The 22,267-nt window shown below is 52.8% G+C and overlaps 1 protein-coding gene across 5 annotated transcripts in view; it reads left to right on the forward strand.

The window, feature by feature from the left end:
- GATAD2A (GATA zinc finger domain containing 2A) overlaps positions 1-22,267 on the forward strand; it is a 98,943-nt gene that overhangs the window by 58,022 nt on the left and 18,654 nt on the right. For 4 of the 5 annotated variants that reach the window (XM_018051492.1, XM_018051496.1, XM_018051497.1 and 1 more), the window contains exon 3: positions 4,737-5,005. In XM_018051492.1, coding sequence (XP_017906981.1) covers positions 4,737-5,005 — 269 coding nt within the window. The remainder of the gene's footprint in view (positions 1-4,736; positions 5,006-22,267) is intronic. The other variant, XM_018051494.1, reaches the window with a different exon arrangement.

Here is a 22,267-nt window from a genome sequence, read left to right on the forward strand (position 1 = left end):
AGCACATCTGTGAGTTGTGGAGGGGAAACTGAGGCTCGGGGAGTAACAAGCTCCCCTGCCAGTTGCTTCCTAAGGTTCGTCCTTGTTCTCTGCTGTATCTGGTGGGGGCTGGCCATTGGGATCCATTTTTTATTTCCCAAGTTAAATCGCATCCCTTACATTTGGCCTGAAGGAGGTCTGACATTACTTAAAACTCGCGAGCTGGTGTTTTGGTGCGAGCTCCTTCCAGAGCGCAGCCGCTGCATCTCTGCCACTGTCGCTCAGAGACAGGCATCAGGAAGCAGCTCAGGCCGAGAGCAGTGAGGTCTGTGCTGGATGGGAAGACGTGTGCCTGTCAGCCAGGGGTTGTGGAGCGTGTGGAGCTTGGCCGGTGCCCAGTGCGGCTGGCATCTGGACCCTGTCGTCACTCAGCCGCATGGCAGTTGCTGCACAGCTCAGCCCCTCCTTTCCACACCGCCCGAGGCCAGCGGCTGTGCCGTGCGCAGGCCCCCACCTGTCCGCACGCTCCTAGCCTCTGTGCGTGCCAGCCCGTCTCACTCCCACGTCCTTCCTCCAGATCTGGTCCATCTCTGTCCCAGAAAGTCAAGTCCATCTTTTCTCAGCTGCTCAGACAAAAATTAAGAGCAGCAGCAAGACGGCTCTCTCTCGCCCCCTGTCCAGCTGCTGGTTGTCGCGGTGTCCAGATCCTCTGAAGTTCACCCCTCGTTCAGTCATGTCTCCCTGCTGCTCTGCCCCCATGTGTCCCCAGATCAACCACATGATCCTTTAGAACAGGTTGGACCCCTCTCCCCCTGGCTTGCCCTGTCCTCTGTTGTGGAGGCCAGTCTGCACTCAGCACCCTCCTCCTGCTGCCGCCTGGAGCTCACGCCCTTCTTTGGGCTCTGGGAAAAGCACCCCACATCATCTGCTTTTCAGAGCATCAGCTCTTGTCACTTCTCCCAAACACATATTCCTAAGCCTCACTTTCTTCATGCCTGAAACGGGTATTACTAGTAGTGTTTTTGCTGTTGTGTTAGTAACAGTGTGCATAGCGTTTCCTAGGACAGAGAGTATTAATGATAACCTCAGGGTTAAGACTCTGACTTATGCCTCTCTAAACCTCCCCTCTCCCCAATGAACCAGCCCGTGTGGGGTGCTGGTCCCCAGAGTCCTGTTTAAAAATATTGGTTCCTGCCATAGCACAATCACCCTTTTGGAGTTATTTTAGAATAGATTTTCCACCTGAGGTCCTCAGACCAGTTAGAAGGTGACGTTTAACTCAAAGCATCTTTTGGTAGAAGCAGTTGACATCTGCACCCCTCCCAAAGCCCTGTGTTAGTTAGCATTCTGCCCAGGACTTGGTGTAGCTCTCATGCTGGGATTTGTCTGTTCTGGGTGCTTGGGAAGCCTCTGGTGTAGCTGGAGCTTGTCCCTCTTGGGCCCGAGGACTACCTGGGCTGTGTCCTGCTGACCAGCCAGGTTTTGTCTGGAGAGAGTGAGAAGGGGGTCGGAAGCCTCCTGGGTCCCGGCCCTGCTCCCCAGGTGGCAGCCCGTGCCCCCGCAGCCTTGGGCCCTGTGGTGCCTCTCTTTCGCCAGGCTGGCTGCTCTTGGGCTCGGCCCCGCAGGCAGCAGCTGGCTCGGATCCTGCCTCAGTTAGAGGGGCTGTTTTCTGCGGGCCAGCGGGTCTCCTCCTGCCTGTGGTGGAACTTACGCTGCTCACTGCTGCTCTGCTATGCCTTCATCCTCTCCCGCTCGCTCTCCAGGAGTTTTGAAGCAGATCCTAATTTGCCGGTTGGGGCGATATATCCTTTTCAGCTGCTCTTCAGAAAGGACCCTCGCACTCCTCCTCGCTGGTCTTGCAGAAATTGTCTGTCCTGCTGCATTCCTGGGTCACACTTCACTCCTCAAGGCTGGTTTCTTCCTCACAACTGTTTTTTTTTTTTTTTTTGCTGTGCCTGCAGGGCGGTGGCTGTCGGCCCTGATGTGCTGGATTGGGTCACAGGTCCTTCCTGCTGAGAGGAGGGTGGGGCCCCTCTTACTCGCACCTGCCCTCCCCAGGAACAGTTGCCTGGCGGGATGGAGATTGGCTGGCGGCAGGCCCCATGTGGGCACTAAGGCAACCTCCTTCCTTGTGGCGGAGGAGGCTCCACCCAAGAAGGAGGAGGTCAGAACCTGAGACTTCATCCCCCTCCACCCCCTGCTGTCCCCGCCCCCTCCAGCTGTGCACGTCCTTCGTGTCTTGGGGGAAGGGTGCAGCAGCCGGCCCCCCCCACCCCAGGAGCCTGCCAGAGGCCCAGGGAGTGTCTGGGGTTGGCAGAGTTCCAGCCCCTCGGCTTCCGAGTGAGCTGCCCTGACGCTGCATGCTGAGCACAAGCAAACGGGTCCTCGGCTGGGGACCCTGACCAGATCTGAGTCTGGAGGGAGCAGCCCCATGGGTGTGAAACTCCACTCTGGCCCCTTGGGACCACTTATCCCACACCAGTGACAGTGAAATGAGGTCACTGGGGCACTGCCTCGCTGGTCTGATGGCCTCATGCAGAGCGACCTCCTTGTTCTCACTCCCTAACCCTCCCCCACCCCAACCTTGTTCTTATTGACAGTTGAGAGGAAGGGCTTCAGACTGAAACTGGGGTTCAGATGAGCTTCATGGATTGGAGCCTGGAGCTTACCGCTCTAGAGGCTGTCCTGGAGGGTTCCCCCTCTGGGCTGGCCAGACTAAGAGCTTCTCCCTAAGGGACAGAATTTTCTCTAACAACAGTGGGGGACTTCCTTACCTGAGATCCTGGACTCCCCACATCTTTTACGCCCAGTAGGCTCCTCTCTGGTCCTGGAAGTACAGGTACCCACTATTCAAAGTGACCACTGAAATCACTGCTCTCATCCAATTCTCCAAATGTTGGAGCAGCTGCTGTTGTTTAGGCAGTGCCCCAAAGGAAAGTGACCGGTCCCTCCCACGATGAGGGAGAGGAGGGGAGGGTGACTTCCATTCAGGGCATTGACTTGTCTGCAGCTCACGGGGAAACAGGACAGACTCAGCAGTCTGACAGTTTGTGGGACCTAGGGGGCTGAGGTGGGGTGGCAGGTGCAGGCTGCGGTGCCAGGAAGGTTTGGGGGCAGATCGAGGCCCAGCTGATAGCCTGTGCCCTTGAGCTTCAGAGTTCTCAAGCTCTGCCTGGAATGGGGAGCACCCTGGGGGTGACACGGCCATCGAGAAACCTTCTTGATTCCACCCATTTGGACTGCCTGTGGGAGCAGATGTCTGAGTGCCCAGGCTCGGCCACGCTGGCCTAACACGTGTCAGACGGACGCCCTGCCTCCTGTGCCAGGAGCATGGAGCAGCTGTCACTTCCCTTCCTTTCCGTTTGAGTCCAAGGCAGTGCCTTGCGCTGTTGCTCATTTGTGAAGTCGGCTCCTTTAAAGAGGTGGCAGATGAGTTGCCTCAGGAGTGTGCCCCAGATACAGCGATGTGGCTCCTTCACTGCCCTGTACCACCCCCCAGATTCCAGAAGTTGGGCTCTGGACTGTTTCTGCCTGGCCCTACCCAGGACAGGCCTCCCAGGGGTTTTGCCTGGGAGAAACCCAGGTGCTGGGTGCCCTGCCTGCGTGGAGACAGTCAGGAGGTCTTCAGTGTGGGCACACTGTGGGGAGTGGTTGGGGTTCCCCAAGGGGCTACCGTGTTGGTAGGTGTGGGCATTGACTGTCCTGTGGAGAACTGGTACTTCGGGAGTTCAGGGGCCTGGCAGCCAGATTCTTTTTCGTCCTGTGATGACCTCTTGCGTGGCTTCTTAGATCCTGACCATTGGAACTCTGGTTTCCAGTGTCCTGCCCTGTTGGGACATCAAGGCTGGTCTCTGAGCGCCCCCTTTAAGAGCAAGTACCTGTGTGCCAGACTGGGTTGTGGAATGCCAGCAGTCTCCCTGCAAACAGCCATCACTGCGGTCTTCCTTCAGTGTCTCTGTGAGGGTTAACAACACTTCAGCTTGTTGTCTGGAACCGGTTCAAACTGGTTTTCTGGAAAGTGCTTTGTCTCTCAGACTGAATCCTGGGAAGGGTCATGTGGAGCCCAGTGATGTCATGGGATCAAAACCTGACTCAGCGGTGTTTTTTCCCCTTCTTCTTTTCTTCTTTCAATCAAGATATGTGTGTGCTGCAGGTACAGGGTGCTGGGCCAGGCCTCAGCCCATTCAGAGTTCACTTTGTCGGCAGTCAAAGGGTTAAATGTGATCTCCACCCTCCACCCTGCTGAGGTGAGCAGGCAGTGAGGGGCTGCCCCTGGCTGAAGGGTCAGCCCTCATCAGGGCAGGGCAGGGCTGGACTTGGGCTGTGGCCCTGCTCCTGGGACAGCGTGGTGCCCCCTTCTTGGATTCCAGATCGCTCACATCCAGTGCGCGCGACCCTGCCGGAGGGGTCAGACCTAGAACAGTTTCCTCTGTTTGCTCTTGAGTCTGGAATGCAGAGATTACCCACTTCTTTGTGACAAGCAGCCACCCTCCCTTGTTCCTGCCCCAGTCCCGGTAGGTTTCTGGCCCCGGACAGGGTGACACATAGCTTGGCCTCCCAGATGCCCTGTTGCTCCTGCTCAAGCCCGTGAAGAAATGTTCTGGGCACGCTTTGCGGGCCCTTCATTTGCTGTGCCCACCTCTGCCATTGTCACATGGTGAGGCAAACACTTCAAGCTGACATTGTGAAAAGTTTCTGAGAAGATAGCTGCTTGGTCATGCCAAGTTTAAATGTCATGTTTTCCCCTTCCCCTAAAGTTCAGAATGACTGAAGAAGCATGCCGAACACGGAGTCAGAAACGAGCACTTGAGCGGGACCCAGCGGAGGACGATGTGGAGAGCAAGAAGATAAAAATGGAGAGAGGAGTGCTGGCCTCGGATTTAAATGCTGACGGAGACACGCGAGTGACGCCTGAGTCGGGAGCAGGTCCCGCCCAAGGGCTGCTGAAGGGGACAGAGGCGACGGCCACGGGCAGAGGCGAAGGGCAGGCGGGCGACGGGCCTGTGGACATGCGGACCACGCACAGGTGAGCAAGAGGCCCGGGCTCCGGGGCCGGCCGGGGTGAGCAGGTGGAGGCGAAGCTGCCCGTCGGGCCTGGGGAGGCAGCTTTCAGTGCGTGGCCGTGGAGACGGCTGTGGGCTCCAGCTCCGACACCTGCCCACTGTCTGGCCAAGGAGCCTTCGTCCTGGGGCCCAGCCGCCTGTAGTGGGGGTGGCTGTCACAGGATGGGAGTGGCAGCCTCTGTCGGCTCCCCTGCTTGGCTGCAGGTCTCAACTGAATGCGTGCCTGTGCCCACTCTCTGCTTCAGGTTTGTAGGGAAGCGTGAGTTTTTCCTTTAGTCCTGCCTCCCTGCTTTTCACGTCTAGGGCACGGGGGGGCCAGAGATGCTGCCGCCCCCTGCCTGGGTCACTGGGCTGCGGGCAGTCTGGAGCCACCATTCCTCCTAGGCGGTGGCTGTGGGAAGGGAAGCCCCTCTCTTCCCAGGTTCGGTACTGTGTGCTTCACTGGTTTCCCCTTAGTCGGTACTGATGGCCTCAAGAGTGACTTTCCCAATCCTCAGTTTGAAAGAAATAAGGCTCGGTGTGCCACCCCGTTTCTTTTCTCCCTGTGGAAAGAATTGCAGCGCCCTCCCCTCCCCCAGCTCTCCCCGGTCCTCCCTTGAGCGCAGGGGCGCGGTGTTCAGCCCTGCTGTCCCTGCTGTCCAGCGAGCCAGCAGCTGGGGGGCATGTGGGTGTGTCCTCTGCACACTCCCTTCCGGAGCTGGCCCCCTGGGTGGGGGAGGGGGCAGTAGGTGGGAGGTGCAGCTCTGGAGAGCCTGGCTGCTCTTCCCTTTCTTTTGCTGACCAATCCCACAGAGGGACCCCAGCCTGCAGGCTTTGTGTTAAATTCACTGGGGGCCCAGACGGTTGGTGTTCTAAGAACTTCAGAGATTGTCCGACTCGGTATTTCTCGGCTTTAAAAATTTTACCTCAAGATAAATTGAGAGCTTGACCCCCTCCTGCTGGGGAAGCCCGTTAGTTGGGGGAGTGTGTTTGTGTTCTTGCTACCCAGAAAGGCCTTTCTGTCTGACTCTGCTTTCTGCCCTCCCTGTTTTAAAACCAGAGGCCTCTTTTAAAGTTCTGGAAATTATGAGTTTGGGTCTGCTTTCCCTTCAGCAGTGTCACATGTGGGTGAAGAGAAGGAATAGCCCACATTTGTGGAGATTCGCTGGGTCCCTCTTAAGTTCCTAGGCGGTGGTGGTTTAGTCGTTAAGTTGTGACCGACTGTTGCAGCCCTAGGGACCATAACCCGCCAGGCTTCTCTGTCCAAGGCATTTCCCAGGCAAGAATAGTGAAGTGATTGCCATTTCCTTCTCCAGGGGATCTTCCTGACTCAGGGATCAAACCTGCATCCGTTGCGTTGCAGACAGTCTCCTGCATTGTAGCTGGATTATTTTCCACTGAGCTGCCGGGGAAGCCCTGTTTCTAGCTGTCTGGTCTGCATTTTTCCCCTGTAATCACCATGCTCCCCTGTAGGGCAGGCCAGTGAATTGTGAGGGAATTGTGAGGTTACGTGAAGAAGCATGGACGAGTGGGGAGTGCAAGCGGCAGACCAGCCCCGGCACACGGAGCAGGGCCCTCCCGCGGGGCGAGGCGCCCGGTGTCTCCAGACGTGAGGCAGTGTGAGACTGTGGAGGGCCTGGCTTTGGCAGAGTGGGGGTCAGCCCACGCTCCCTGGCTGACCTTGGGTGGGTGACCTTAGTCTGTGCATCTTCATTTGTAAAATGGGTGATGATGTCTGCTTTGCATCTCTAGGTGACAGATGTGTACACAGAAATTGACCATGGTGCGTGGCGTGAGAAGTGTTGGTGACAAGTACTCCTCAGTTTTAAACTTAAAGTAAGATGTCGCATATAGAGCTTAGTGTTTCGTTGAGTGCCCACACAAAATGCTCTGTCTGGTTTGTTGGAGAATTTTGACAGAACACTAGGATCAAGTCTAGCCCAGAACCATTCTAGAACTAATCTTTTTTGGGGTGGGTGGCCATGGTTTCTGTGTTAGAAGCTGGCAGTCTTTGGATCCTCATTGAGAGCATCTGGGTCATCCCTTGGGAACCTCCATACAGAGAATTTCATTTGATCGGAGGTGTAGCATACATGATAAAAAGTAGTCATGTGCCTCTTGGTATACTTCACAAACTAATCTCTTTCTTGTAGCTCAAATCAAGAAATATAATACTATTCAGCCCCTGCATACCCTCTTGTTGTCACTCCCCTCTGAGTAACCACTCTTTGCTTCGAACAGCAGAGGTTAGTTTTTCCGCTTTAAATGATTGGAATTATGTAGTCTGTAGCCTTTGCTTACTTTCATTCAGCATACTGTTTGTGACGTTTACTTACGCTGTTGCCTTTAATATTTACTTTTGAGTCTTAGTTGCGCATGTGAGCTCTTCGCACATGTGCCCATGTGGTGTGTGGGCTTAGTTGCCGTGCAGCATGTGGGATCTTAGTTCGCTGACCAGGGATTGCACCCATGTCCTCTGCACTGGAAGGCAAATTCTTAACCAGGGGACCACCACGGAAGTCCCAGGTTTACTTGTGTTGTTGAATGTTGGAATAATCTTTTTTTCGGTGCCATGTGGTATTTTTCTAGATTTTCTGTTTGGCTTTTTTAACTTTGTTAATTAATTCTTATTGCAGTATAATTGCTTTACAGTGTTCAGTTAGCGTCTGCTGCTTAGTGAGATGAGCCAGCCACGCGCACACACGCGCCCCTTCCCTGTTGGGCTTCCGTCCCGTTGAGGGCCCCGCAATGCATTAAGTGGAGCTCCCTGTGCTGGGTCTCATGTTGTGGTTAGCTGCCCGTTGTGTGGGGCACGTCGGTAGTGTCTGTGTGTCAGTCCCCGGCTCCCATTCCGCCCAGTGCACCCCTGCCCCTTGCTCTGGCTCTTTCTGCTCAGGCTGCTGCTTTCTTTCATGCTGTCCTATTCTTATGATCCAGTTTAGGCATATTGAAGGCTAGAGGGAGTTTCTGGTGGCTTCTAGCAGAGAGAGTTTCCTTTTTCTTTAAGGAAGTGGCTGGTGAATTTCAATCGAGATACAACTTTAAAAAAAAACCTGCTTGGGGGGATTTCGAGCCTGCGGAGATTGGTGGAGAGGCAGCAGGAAGGGCTTTCTCTTCCTCTTCAGTTCCTCTCTTCATCTCTGGCGTTTTCCCTGACATAGTCCTCCAGTGTGTGTGTTTCATTTTCAAAACGAGTCAAGACTGGAAGGCGGCTTCCAGCGGTGATGGAGTAAAGAGGGATTGTCAAATCCTTTCCCCCCAAAATAGCTATAAAGCAGGACAGAACTGACAGCCCAGCCCTCCCTCCTTCCCTGAATCAATTATTCCAGCATCCTGGAAACGGACCACAAGCACGCAACAATCTGAGAAGGGTTTATGCATAAGAAACTGCTGAAATGTGGGGTTAAAATGGTGACAATCTGTGTCACTTCACCTGATGCTGCTCTCATGCCCTCCGCCCAGCTCTGTTCACAGGGAGGCTCTGCCTGGCCAGTGCAGGCTGTGACGGGTGACAAGGGGCTCACTCAGTTGAGAGTGGTGTTGGCTGAAGTGACAGTTTTGAAGATGACATGTGGGGAGGGACAGTAGCTCTGTTAGCCCACGTTTGCAGGCATATTTGGGGCAAGAGAGAAAAACTGTTTGAAGGAAGAATCCCTAGAAACGTATTTGAGGAGAAGCTTATCCAGGAAGCTCAACAAATCTCACGTAGCATATATGCAAAGAGATCTGTACCTAGCACGTCACAGTCAAACTGTTACAAGCCACAGAAAAAGAGAAAATATCAAAAGTAGCAAGAGAAGAACAACTCATGACATATAAGGCAAGCATTGATATAATTAACAGCTGACTTTTCACCTGAGACATTCAAATGGAAACCGAAAGGGAACTAAATGCATTCAAAGTACTAAAAGAAGACAACTATAAACCCCGAATTCTCAGTGCATCAGAACTCTCCCTCAGAAACGAAAGCAGAAAGACATTTTCAGATAAACAAAGACTGAGAGGATTTGTTGCTGGCAGAGCTGCTGGTTCTTCAAGCTGACAGGAAATGACATGTTGGTAACTTATGTTCACAGGAAGAAATGAAGAGCTCTGGAAAAGGTAAATGTGGGCTACTGTAAAAGACTTTCTTCCCCTCATTTCTTCTTAGTTAAAAGACATAACATCATCTAAAGCATTAACTATAACTCTGGGTAGAATTGACAAAAACGACCATAGCTCTTTGGCAGTTGATCTAGAGTATATAACAATTTGTCGTCTTTATAACATATATAGATATATAATATGTGGGACAACAGCAGTACAGAAGGAATGAGATGGAGCTGTATGGGAATAGTTTTTCCATTTTACCAGAAAGCAGATTGTGATCTTAGTAAAATGCTTATTGTAATCCCTAGAGCAAAGATCCCCTGGAGAAGGAAATGGCAACCCACTCCAGTATTCTTGCCTGGAGAATCCCATGGACAGAGAAGCCTGGTGGGCTACAGTCTATGGGGTCGCAAGAGTCGGACACAACTGAGCGACTAAGCACTGCACACAGAGCAGCTATTAAGAAAATAACTTTAAAATATTGTTTAAAAAATCAACAGAAGAATTTAGTGGTGCATTAAATATTTGACACAAAAGAAAGCAGTCAGTGAGGAAAAGAAGAACAAAAAAGAAGGAAGACATGTAAAAAACCAATAGCAAAATGATAAATGTGTAAATCCACCCAGATCAAAAATATATTAAATGTGAATGGTTTAAATACTTCTATCAAAAGGCAGAGATTGTCAGACCAGATTAAAAGGTAAGATAAAGCTTAATTATATGTTGTCTATAAGAGACACCCCTTAGATCCTTACATAAAAGGATAAGGAAGAGACACCATAAATAACCATAAGAAAACTAGAATGACCGTATTAATATCAGATACAGTTAACTGGCTTCCCAGGTGGCACAGTGGTAAGGAATCCAGCTGCCAATGCGGGAGATTCGTTAAGAGATGCCAGTTTGATACTTGGGTCAGGAAGATCCCCTGGAGGAGGAAATGGCAACCTGATATTCTTGCCTGGAAAATTCCGTGGACAGGAGCCTAAAGGGCTACAATCCATGGGGTCACAAAGAGTTGGGATATGCCTGAGCGTGTGCGCATACATGCACACACAATCGACTTTAAGACAAAAAATATTCCTAATGCCAAAGAGGGACTTTTTGTTTTTTTTTTAATGTGGACCATTTTTAAGTCTTTGCTGGGTTTCTTACGATGTTGCTTGTTTCATGTTTTGGTTTTTGGCCACGAGGTTCCCCGACCAGAAATCGAACCCGTACCCTCTCAACCGGAGAACCACCTAGGAAGTCGAAAAGAGCGTCATTTTTTTTTTTTAATAGCACAGCAGGAAGTTGTTAACAGTCACAAATGCACATGTACTTAACGATAGAGTCCCCAAATAGCTGAAGCATAAACTGATAATCTTGCTAATAGAAATAGATAATTCATAAATTGTAGTTAGAGACTTCATACTTCTCTTTAAGTAATTGGTAGAGCAACTAAGCTGAAAATTGGCAAGATTCTGAAAGACTTGAAGAGCACTGATTCTGTTTGGCTACCGCTGCTAAGTCGCGTCAGTCGTGTCCGACTCTGTGCGGCCCCATAGACGGCAGCCCACCAGGCTCCCCGTCCCTGGGATTCTCCAGGCAAGAACACTGGAGTGGGTTGCCATTTCTGTCTCCAGTGCGTGAAAGTGAAGTCGCTCAGTTGTGCCGGACTCTCAGTGACCCCATGGACTGCAGGCTACCAGGCTCCTCTTTCCTTGGGATTTTCCAGACAAGAGTACTGGAGTGGGGTGCATTGCCTTCTCCTCTGTTTGGCTAAAGGGTGTCTATAGAATCCTGGGAAATAACATCGCATATGCACGTGGCGCAGGGTGGATCATAGGCTAGGCCATGAAACGAGTCTCAAGGGTGGCTGTATTAAAAGAGACAATAACAGGTGTCGGCGGGGATATGGAGAGGTTGAAACCCTTATATGTTGCTGGTGGAAATGTAAAATGACACGAGCAGTTTGGGAGTTTCTTAAAAAGTTAGATGTGACCAAGTTAGCACATGACCTGACAATCTGTCCAAGGAATGTACCTGAGAAAGTACATCTGCGCAAAGACAAGTGCATGGGCGTCCGTAACAGCATCATTTGGGGTGAGGGGCGTGTTCTAAGCTTTGCTTGTAGGGATGGTTGCACAACTCTAAATTCACTTAAAAATCATTGAGTTATACTTTTATAGTGAATGAATTTTGCGGTATGTAAATTATGTCTCAGTATGGGTGTTTAAAATTTAAAAATGAGGTTAAAATAGTTCAGTTTCCCTTATGGCATCCATAAATGTGCTCATGGAAAAACAGAATCCCACAGAGGTGGTAGTCAAGCCTGTTGGTCTGAGACCAGCCCAAAGGTCATGAGCCTGTGCTGCCCTCCCCACCCAAGTCCGGACTGTTGGATGCGGCTGGAGCTGGGGCAGACAAAGGAAGCTGTTTGGGGGTTCTCTCTCTCTTTTCCTTTCTAAGATAAATAGACTCCATTCCTACACTTTGCTATAGAGGAGACTCTCTGTCACAAACTGATCTTCAGAAGTAATCTAGGCCCACACAGGTGAGAATAGCTTTGTTTTTCCTCTCTCGGGTGGAGATACATTTAACTCAGTAAAATAATGAACCTCTTTGCCAGGCCTTCTCCACCGGAAAGGTCAGGACGGGGTCCCTCGGCTCCCCTGGGCTGTGTGAGGTGGGAGCTGCATGCTTACATCCCATGCTTCACTGAAAACATTTGTGTGTGCCTTTTTCTGAATTGCCAGCTCTCCCTCGATTCTCTGGCAGGCCCTGTGCTGGCCCTTGGGGGCAGAAGTGATGGGACAGGGTTTTCTAGGGTACCATAGTGTTGTCAGAGAACCTGCAGAGTTGTTGGGGAGCCTTGATTTTAGGGGTGTGGCTCACAAGGGCTGAAAGTCACTGGGCACCTGAGCAGACCATCTCTATTTCCTTATTTTACCATGGGGGGAAACAAAGCTAGGGCTCCTAGGCCTCAGGCACAGCAGGGACAGACTTGGAGCCCCATTTCTGCTTCCCACCAGCCAGCCCCGTGGGCCTTGAGTGGATGTGTGGGGCAGGTGGCCTGATGGCTGCCTTTGCTGGCTCCCATGGGGTACGTGGTCTTCAGGCAGCTGCTTCACCTGTTCTTCCTTCCCCATTTTGCGTCGTGTGTCTCTTTTGCTCTGGGACAGAGCTTTACTTGGACCAGTGGTGTGCCCTGTGGCGCGGACGGGAGGCACTCTGATGTGTGTTCTTATCCCCACCAAGGTGCCTGCAAAGCAGGCCACCTTTGAAGCAGATATCCTTGATGACAGAATCACAGCCCTGTCCTTCTTAGGGACTCTGATAGTGGTGGGTGACACTCTGTATAGAAGCCAGGGTTCTCAGATCATTTGCCAGTAAGACAGGACTTAGCCACTCATAGTGGTGAGCGGTTTGTGGGAGCACGTCATCCACACCCCGGTTCATGCTCGAGTCCTCTTCCAAAGTGAATGACTCTGCGAGTAACGTGGTGGTGCTTCCGCCTGCTGTCTGCAGCGTGGGCTTGTGTGGATGGCCTCGCTCTGTTCTGAGTAGGCATTGCGTCCACAGGGCCAGGTGTGTGTGTCACTTGCTGTTCGTAGGTTGTAGGGCCCTTGTTTGTTTGCGCCTTCTTTGCCAGCAGTCTGCAGGAGAGGATGCACGCAGCAAACACTGGGGTTGGCATTGCTCTGCCGGGAGTGCTGCTGGTACCGGCTGCGGATGCTCTCCTGCTGCGGTTTTCACAGGTGTATCCACCTGTGTAGCCCAAAGGCTTATCCGGGTACAGACCCTTAGCACCCCAGATGGTTCACTGGAGCCCTTCCTGACGGGGTGTATTCTCCCACTTGCCATCAGTCTTGCTTCTTCTCAAACCTCCTAGAAATAGAGAGTATGTGCTTGGTGGGGTCTACCGTCTCTGACTCTGTGTGATTGGGATTCATCCCTGTGGTGTGTATCAGCATCTCACTGAGCAACTCCTGTGTGGATACGCGTAGTCGCCCACTCACCTGTCCACGGATACCAGGCAGTCTCCAGGTTGGGGCTGCTGGGAGCATTCCTGTGGAAATCTTCACGTGAATAGGGGTCAGGCTGGGGTCACAGGGTAGGTCAGTATTGAGTTGTTTTAAAAGAAATTGCTGTACCTTTCCTCTAAAATGTCTGAGTGCTTTCACTTGTGTGTGGAGATTCAGCTACTTGATCCTCACTGAGTGTCAAGTCTTCACAGTTTTAGCCACGAGGTCTCCAGGGAGGTCTGACTGAGCCCACGTCCTGGTCTGCGTGTGTGACCACTAGCCCTCTGCCTTCCGTGACAGGGTGATGCCAGCGCTGTTGGCATGGCAGCAGCTGTGCGGGGTGGTGGGGGTCCTCCATGGCCGTGTTCAGCCCCGAGCCCCCTCCTGCCCTGTCCTCCCCACCGTGCCCCACTGCAGCTGTGCCTGACCCTCCTGCCAGCTGTCTGCTGGAATGTGCATCCTTGAGTGATTTGGGGGAATGTGACACGGCTGTGGGCCTGTGATGGCTCTGGAGAGGGCTCTGGTTCTCACAGCCCAAGTGGGTGTGGTGGCCCTCACCTTGGCTCCAGCGATTGACCCCTGTGTCCCCTGCACCTTGTGTGAGGGCTTTGGGAGTCCTGCAGCCAGGAGCCTGTTCTTTGTGGCCATCACTTCCCATAGGTGGGGGCTCTGACACACCGAGGAGCCTAGCCCCTCCCCAGCCACCTGCTGTGGGCTGGCCTTTCATTTGCTAATTCTCTGTCTGCTGCTGGGCGACTTCCAGGAGAGGCCAAGCAGGCTGGGGAGCAGCTCTTGTCAGCTTCAACTAGAAGTCCATAGCTTGCTTGCATTTCAGCATGTGGAGCCGAGGGGTATGCTCCTTCAGAAATCAGTTCCTCATTCTGTACTCCTGGCCTCAGCTGCCGCCTCCCTGAACCTCTGTGACTTCCCTCCATCTCTTCCTCATCCTCTGCTTCTCCCCTCCCCTCGGGGCTGCTCATCCCAGTTCTTCTCTGTCCGACCACATCTTATCACAGGTTTGTAATTGAAATTTGAGGGAGTTCACCTGTACTTCCAAAAATCATTATTTTTGGATGGCAGCATGGCAGACTTGAGGTGCCTTGTTTTCTAACTCTCAGAGTGACCTAGGGGCATATTGTGAGCCAGCCTGGTCAGGTAAGGAGCCCCACAGTTTTGCCACTTCCCTGTTGCCTTTATTGCGTCCTCCTGTGCCTGTGGTGGGGATGGCTTCTCACTGGATAGTGCCAGCCTTCTGGGGATGTTACTGTGTGACTGCCCCACCAGGAACCAGAGGCCACTGTGTACAGTCATCTAGGTAAGCAGCTGGGAATTACCAGGTGGTGCTTGTGTTAAAGAACTACTTGCTGATGCAAGAAATGCCGGCTCGATCTCTGAATCAGGAAGATTCCCCTGGAGGAGGGCATGGCAACCCACTCCAGTATTCTTGCCTGGAGAACCCCATGGACATAGAAGCCTGGTGGGCCGCAGTCCATAGGGTTACAAAGAGTCAGATACGACTGATGCGACTTTGCACACACAAGGAACTCTTGGCTTCACACACGTGTGAGTTAAGCAGATCGGCAGATTAAGCAGATCAGATCACTTCCTTACTTTGAAATTACTCAGTCTGATTCTTCAGCCACGATTTCTGATGTCCGCTCATGGTGTGGTTCCTGTTGGAGTGGTGTCCTCGCAGCAGTGGTCGTTGAAGCATCTACCTACGGGGGTTCATGACAGAGGGCCTCTGACCAGCCCTCTGCTGTGGAGGCTCTGCTTTCCTATGCATTGCTTTTTATCTTGCAGCTGGTATCTCTGACGTGATGAAAACAGGTGTACCAGAGCCTTAACCAGCCCTGGGGGTGGGGATGGTGAATGTGCCAGCCTGAGGGATCCCGTCTTGACCCTCCAGCCACCTAACCCAGTGAAGAAGTGGGGTGAAGGGAGCTCTGTGTGTGACCCCAGGCCAGTGGGGGTGACACACCCGGAGAGGAACATTTCCCCAGCAGAGTGTGCCCTGCGGAAAAGAAGAGCTGGCCTGATTGCAGGAGATTTCTGTTTGTTTGTTTTTTTCCCTTAAGATGAGCATTTGAATTGTAATTTGTGAGCCTGAAAGGCAGTGGGGATGGCAGGTGGTTTAAAAAAAAAAGAAGGTGGGGTCTGACAGCTTGATTTCACTCACACCCCTGGGTAGCCCAGGACAGGCCTCTCCACCGTTGGAGCCTACCCTCTGCTCTGAAGTGAGGTTGGTTATACTCAAACCTCAGAAGGTCCAGCATCATTCAGTAAGGTTTGTCCCAGTGCTGGTGGGAAGGAGCCTTGGGACTCATGGGTATCCAAGAATGAGGGAGGGGGAACTGAGTTCTCGGTAATTCTGTGATGGGCCCACCTGAGGGAGGAGGAGTGCAAAGGAGGCAGGGAGTGTCTGATGGGTGGGAAGATGGGAGACATACCGGACGTTGCTACGTGTCCCCTTCCTTAGGTCCCAAGCTGTCAGAGTGCTTATTTTTAGAGCTTAAATCTTAAAAATAGTTAAAAATAGTTGTGATGTAATCACACGGAAAAGCTTTGGGTCTTAGGGCTCTGAGACCTGGTGACATACAGAGTTTCTTCAGGAGGCCCTTGGCTGCTTTCAAAAGCAGCTTCAGCACAGCAGTGCTCTAAGGAGGCCAGCCAGTCCAGGCGTGCCGTGTGCCCTCCCTTCAGGAGGACTTGGGCATCCATCCGTGGGCAGTGTGGGCAAGAGCAGTCCGGGTGGCATGCTCTGGGAGCCCAGAAGTAGGGGTGCTCAGGTGTCCAGGTCCTTGGAGCCCACTGGGTTTGCTTGGAGTCAGGGCCAGAGAAGGCCTGTGGTGGTAGGAGCAGGGTCGGGTTGTTGGGCTAGAAGTGCAGGCCGTGGGCCACCCTCTGGAGCAGGGAGAGTTGGTGCTCTGGATGTGGGTGAAGCTCAGAAGCGTGCCGGATGCCTGCTGGTGAGAGCAGAGCTGCTGGAGAAGGGAGGAGATGCCTTTGCCTGGAGGGCAGCGTAAGCAGGGAGTGCGGCGTGAGATGCAGGGTGGTTTCCTGGCGTGGGAACTGGGGTCCCCGACCTGCCTCCGCAGGACGCCAGTGCTTCGCCTGCCCCGCCTGCCCCTCCGCAGATGCAGGGCGTCCCAGCCGCCCTGGGCAGTGGCAAGTTCTCTGTGACCTGGCTAACTGTGGGGCCGATACAGTTGCTGCTTTTCAAGGCCACAAGAAAAAGGTTACCGGTTCTTAGGAGACAAGCATCCTTGTCTTATAACTGAATAGGTTTTATAGAGAAATTACAGTGTTATATGTGAAGTGAGTCCTATTAAATTTTTAGCACACCTTGCTTTTCAAAACACAGCTTTGGCAACAAAAAAGCACATGGGTTGTGGCATGTCAGGAGGACTCCACTTGCGGGGGCCTCTGCTCAGACTGGCTGGCATCTTCCTTCGATGCGGACAGAAAACCCTTTGCCGGAAGCGCTGACCTGGCCCCTTTTCCATCTCTGGACCCCAGAGAAGCTTAGTTGTATGGAAAATATGTTGACATTTACTGTGTTAGAAAAATTTGAAAATACTTGTTTATTTTTAAATAAATAATAATGAACAATAACGAACCAATTCCATGTTAGCATAAAGAACATTTTTCATTTAAAAAAAGCTGTTTTGCAGCTCTAATAAGCAGACAGCTGGATTCTCCATTTAGTCTCTCGTGCTAAGTTGTTAGGGGTGAAGCATGTGAAGAAAATCCAGCCTCACACAGACAAGCAGGTTGGGGCAGGGAGGAGTGTTTGCTTGTCATTTTGCATAATTGTGTGTTTCTTCTTTAAATACAAGACACAAAGTGGCCATTCCCAGCAGTTAGTTGCACTGTGGACTCTGAAACCTTGATTAAGTTTTTGTACTCGGTTACATTAAAATCTATCAGTCCCTCTTGTACTTTGAACAGAAAAAAAGTTTTTAAAAATTTTAGGATTGCTTTAGACTTAACAGAAAAGTTGCGAAGATCATTCCTACACACCCCTTCCCAGTCTTGCGTTGCTAACAGACTGCTGTGGAACATTTGTCCTAAGTAGTTACTCCTCACCACCGTCTATTCTGATTTCCTGTTTGCAGTTCTCACCTTCTCTGTCCCACGGTCCCGCGTGGCATTTTGTCATCACGTCTCCTTCATCTCCTTTGGGCTGAAACAGTTTCTTAGACGTTCTTGATTTTCATGACCTTGACAGTTGGGAGTCAGGTGTTCGTAGGGTGGCCCTCAGTTGAGAGTCGTCTGGTGTTTTTCTCATGGTTGGACTGGGTTTTGGAGAGGACCACAGAGGGGAGGTGCCCTTCTCATCATACCCATGTCCAGGGCACGTCCCATCAGTGTGAGTTGTCGCTGCGGTGTTGATCACCTGGGTGTCTGTCGGGTGTCTTCACCATAAAGTTACTTTCTTCCTCCCTTTCTGTGCTGTGCCCTCTGGAAGGGAGTGACTGTTTACAGCTCATAAAGGGTGAAGCATCAGGGTGTTCTGTTTCTTCTCTCCTTGAATGATCCTTTATTCATATTTGAGTGTGTAATCAAACAAAAGAATGTTTCTAATGTTATTCTAACATTAGAAAATATTAGTTGACTGAGTTACAGAGATCTTTCAAAGTCTGATACATTTCGTTTTTCAGTATTGCAGAAAATCAGATTAGTTAACTATCTGATCTGCTGGGAAGCTCTTGGGCTCACAAGTCATCCAGATGCTACGCCTTGCTTGTTGGAGCTCAGACATTACCATTGCTGACACAGTAGAGGTGGTTTTCGTGTCAGTGAACCAGCTGTGCCCTAACCATTTTGGGGACAGGGCATGCCGGACACCGGCATCCGGATAACTACAGCGTGTCTGTCTGTCCTTCCTTCAAACGTTGAAAATGCCCAAACGTGTGATTTTTTTTTTTTTTTCCTACATGGCTCTTCTTCTTTGGTATGCAGCAGGAGTGCTTTATGTTGTCACAGAATATTAAAAAGACATGTGTGCTCAAATGCTGAGTTTTAATAAAATCAATAGCTTGTACTTCATCCAAGGCATTGCCTACAGTGTGACGACAATGAGAATCTTGGCACAGTTTGCTGCAGCTGTTCTGACTTGGTACAAAAGGCAAATGTCATCTCCATATTACAGCAACCTGGCAGAAGCCCCGAAGGGGTCCTGAGGCCCACTCTGGGGGGCCCCTGGCGGGCTCTGCAGGGTGGGCACAGGCACAGATGCCTGGCAGGACTCCGAGCTCACATTGCAGGCAGGACAGTGGTTAACAGCCTGATGGAGTCAGAAAGTGGGGGTAGGAGAAGCCCTCAGCTGGGGACCCTGTCGCCAGAGACCTCGGATTGCAGGGCAGGTGGCCGAATGAATTGATTCAGAGCTACATTGTAGCAGAAAAGGTGATGGGAGCTGCCCTGAGTGTGCGTGCACCGTAGATTCTGTGAGCCTGGAGGAGAGAGGTGGGGTGGTCATCCGTTGACTGGATGCACTTTCTGTGGCCACTGCGCTTCACAGCATCCTCTCAAGGTCAGCGGCATCCCATTCTGCAGATGAAGAAACTACAGCTCTTTGAGGCTTGGTAACTGGCCCAGGTCACTGCAGACACTGAGAAGCGCCCAGCCCCCCACAGTCCTCATGGCTGACCTGGGTGGAGCCTCACAGGAGCTTTGCTCAGAGCAGCTGGAGCAGGTCTGTGGGGGTGGCGGACTCCAGAGCCTTGCTGGGAGGACATCCCCTGGGGCTTGCCAGGGCGTGGTGGGGAGGACCCAGCAGTCCCAAACACATATTTAAGAGGGGCGAGAAACTTCCAGGCAAACAAAGCGCTTTCCATTTATCACAAGAGTTTGTGGACGTTGTGAGCTGGAAAGCGGTGTTTGCTTCTCCAGTGTGGTTTCATCTGTGTACAGCTGGCTTTTTTCTTGCTGTGAGTTGGCTAGGAAGCTGGCATCCTAGGAGGTGTGTCTGGGTTCATCTGCTGTAGGGAGTCCCTCCACGCTGCAGAGCGCTCCTGAGTTTCCCCCTAGAGGAAGGTTGGCCTGGCACACGCGCAGCGACAGAGGAACGAACAGGCGCTAGGGATGGTGTGGGGCTGGCAGAGGGGTCCCGCTCTCCTTTGACCGTCACTCCCCAGGCCCAGGCCCCTTGGGAGCGTGAGTTCCTGAGTGCTGAGACGTCACCCAGCATCCTTGAGTAGACAGCGGTCCACATGTAGCAAGAGTTGTTTCTCAGGTAAGTCTGAGGGCCACATCTGTGTCCTTGCTCTGTTATCTCTTTATCACCTCAGGGAATCAGCATACAGATGCTGCTGACTATCCAGGATCTTGCAGGTGTAAATGAAAATATTTTCCTCTTTAACCTAGTCCAAAAATGGCATTTGATAACCTGAGTAGAGGCCTCGCTTGACGGCTGTGTGAAGCCCGCCCTCCCTCACCCTGTACCTTCTTTCCTAGGGTGCCATTTAGCCCCCTGCAGGCTCCAGGGGTCCAGCTGCTCTGAGCAGACGGGGGCTCGGGTCCCAGTGCAGCGTGGGGTGCGCGTGGCAGGCGTTGGGGTGCCAGCGTTGAGCAGACCTGCTGTGGGCCCAGGTTAGCTGCAGGCCTTGGGGCTGTGACCTCAGGAAGTCACTCTCGAGACCCCCTCCTCACCTGTGGGTACAGGTGACAGTTGAGAGGATCATACAGAGGCATGCGTCGTGGTGGTTGGCACAGAGGCGGCCACCATAAAAGGTCAGCAAACGTCCAAATTTGACACAGCGTTTCAGTTCTGTGACTGTGGTTGTTTCCTGACAAGTGACCCTTCCCAGATTTCTGAGCAGAGCGCATGCTGAATCGAATTTAGCCTTCCTGGTGGTGCCCCGACTGGAGCGTGCTCCTGGCTGGCAGGCCGCGCTGCAGTGACTATGGATGGGCTGACCCTGCAGGCTGCCCCGTTGCCGTTTGGAGGTCAGGGTCTTTCTGTGGGGCCGCTGCCAGTTGTGGCTCAGGGAACACTCCCTTCTGCCTGTCCTCGGCTTGTTTCTCCAGTGATCTTTCATGCCCCTGACCCTGCTTCCAGTGCCAGGAAGGTCCTCTTGGCTCCCCTGGCCAGACTGTGTGACTTCAGGGGCTCCTGTGTCCCTAGAAGGAGCCCCCAGCAGGACAGGCCGGACGCCTCCTGGCTTTGCTGATGGCACAGTGCTCTTCGCTGCAGCTGCCTCTGCCCCGCTCTGCTCTGGGGGCCTTGGTGGGGGATGGGCTCTTGGGGCCAGACCCTGGTCACACGTGTTCCCTTCCTTTCTTCTGAGATCTTGGCCATAATGGAGTCCCGGAGCAATAGCTGGACCTGGAGTCTCCAGGAAGAATTATGGCTGGGTTTCAAAACTCCCATCTCAGCTGCTCACCTCCGTGGCCTCTGTGGCCTAGAAGCACGATGTATTCTGACTTCCTGCCCCCGCAAAGCGGGCTCTGGGCTTTTGTCTTGACATCCCAGCCAACAGGGTGTCAAGTTACAGGGCTGGGAGAGGTGGTAATGGATGCCAAGAAGGAGGGCTGAGGGAGTCTCAGAAGAGCTGGGGCAAGCGGGGAGCAGGTGGGCTCCGGGGGTGCAGCAGGGACCCCGCACTCGTCAGTGCCCACCAGCCCCCTGGGCAGGCAAGTGTCTGGCTTCAGGGCGCAGCCTGTGTCTGCTTGTGGCAGTTCCCTCTCTGATAACGCTGAGCGTGTCTGAGTGGATGGGGCCTCCTGGGAAGGGAAGGTGCCGTGTGGTGGGGTCCCAGTGAGTAGCTCTCACGCCCAGAGGACTGTGAAGATCCCAGTGGTGTGTGTCCACTGAGACGAGCAGTGTGCCACTGGAAACTGCCAGGGAAACGTTACCAGGCAGTAGGACTAACCTGGAAACTGGTGATAGACGTCTTTTCTCTCTTTAGAACTTTCCTAGAAGTGCTTCTGAAATAGGGGTGCTCCCTGGCTTAAGTGTATGGAATTGCTTTCCAACATTGGCTCAGACGGCCCTCCCAGCAGTGCCTGAAGCCTCCAGTGGTGGCTCCCAGGCCTGAGGATGGCCCCCTGCTCTCCTGGGACTCCCCATGCACCCCTTCTCTGTTGGGCCGGGCCGACCCTGAGCTGTACACCAATCCCCTCCTGAGTGGGCGTCTGCCCCGGGGCACCCTCTGTGTTCAGAGAACTGCTGCTGGTCCTTTCAGGGGAGGAGATGGGGCTTTGAGGTTCAGCAGGGGTGGTTACTTGGATAAGCCCTTTCTCTCCCGCCTTCTCACCCCCAGGGTAGTGTAGTGTCTGGAGTGGCCAGCCTTGTTGGAGACAGTCTGCAGGAGGCCGTAGAGCTACCCTGGCATTGGCTAGCTCTCGGGGGCAGAGCTGGGCTGCCAGCCCCAGGAGTCGGGTGGCGCAAAGTACCTGTGATGGCGTAGCGTTGTCTGTCCGCTCTGCTGGCTGACTGGTCCCAGCTGAGTGTAGCTTCTTGGGTTCTCCTCTCCAGTGGCTTTGTTGCTCATGTGGGGTGCCGGGGCCATCTCTGTGTCTGTCTCTGTGACCCTCTAGCCAGCTAGCTCGGCGTCCTTCTGTGGGGGGTGGTCTCTCAGCAAATGTTCTCAGGGCCCAAGGAGAATCTTTGGAGGCTGTGACCTTGCTTCAGAAGCTCGCGTCGCTGCTTCCTCTTTGCTCCTCACTGCAAGCCGCAGGGAGCGAGCTTGCCTGCAGGGCGCGCTGCAGCCTGAGTGGGCGGCCTCCTAAGGGTGTGGTGCAGTGGTCCTCTGCACAGCGTTCTGTCAGCTAGGAGTGTTGGGACTCCTCGTTAACATCCGCCAGCATCCTGAGCTCACAGGAAGTGGATTTCTAGGGCTTGGTGCTTGAAAACACATAATGACGCGATTCAGGAATCCTTTGATTTCTGAGTTGAGCTTGCACATCTTTGAGCAGTGTAGTATCTGTGCATGTGGAAAGACCTGCCCACGGCGCACAGTGGTCAGTCTACAGGCATTGCGGATTCTTCGTGAACTCAGACTCTCCTGGAGCTAGGTACAGGGAAGTGGGGGAGGTTGGTGCACACCAGGGACGTCACCTGAGCACCCAGAGAGCAGACTCAACACCTGTCTTCACTGGGTCTGGGAATATTCAGCTGTTACCTGATTGTCCGCTGTGCCA

The sequence above is a fragment of the Capra hircus genome, chromosome 7 (genome assembly GCF_001704415.2).
Source record: "Capra hircus breed San Clemente chromosome 7, ASM170441v1, whole genome shotgun sequence".
Classification (NCBI taxonomy): Eukaryota; Metazoa; Chordata; class Mammalia; order Artiodactyla; family Bovidae; genus Capra; species Capra hircus.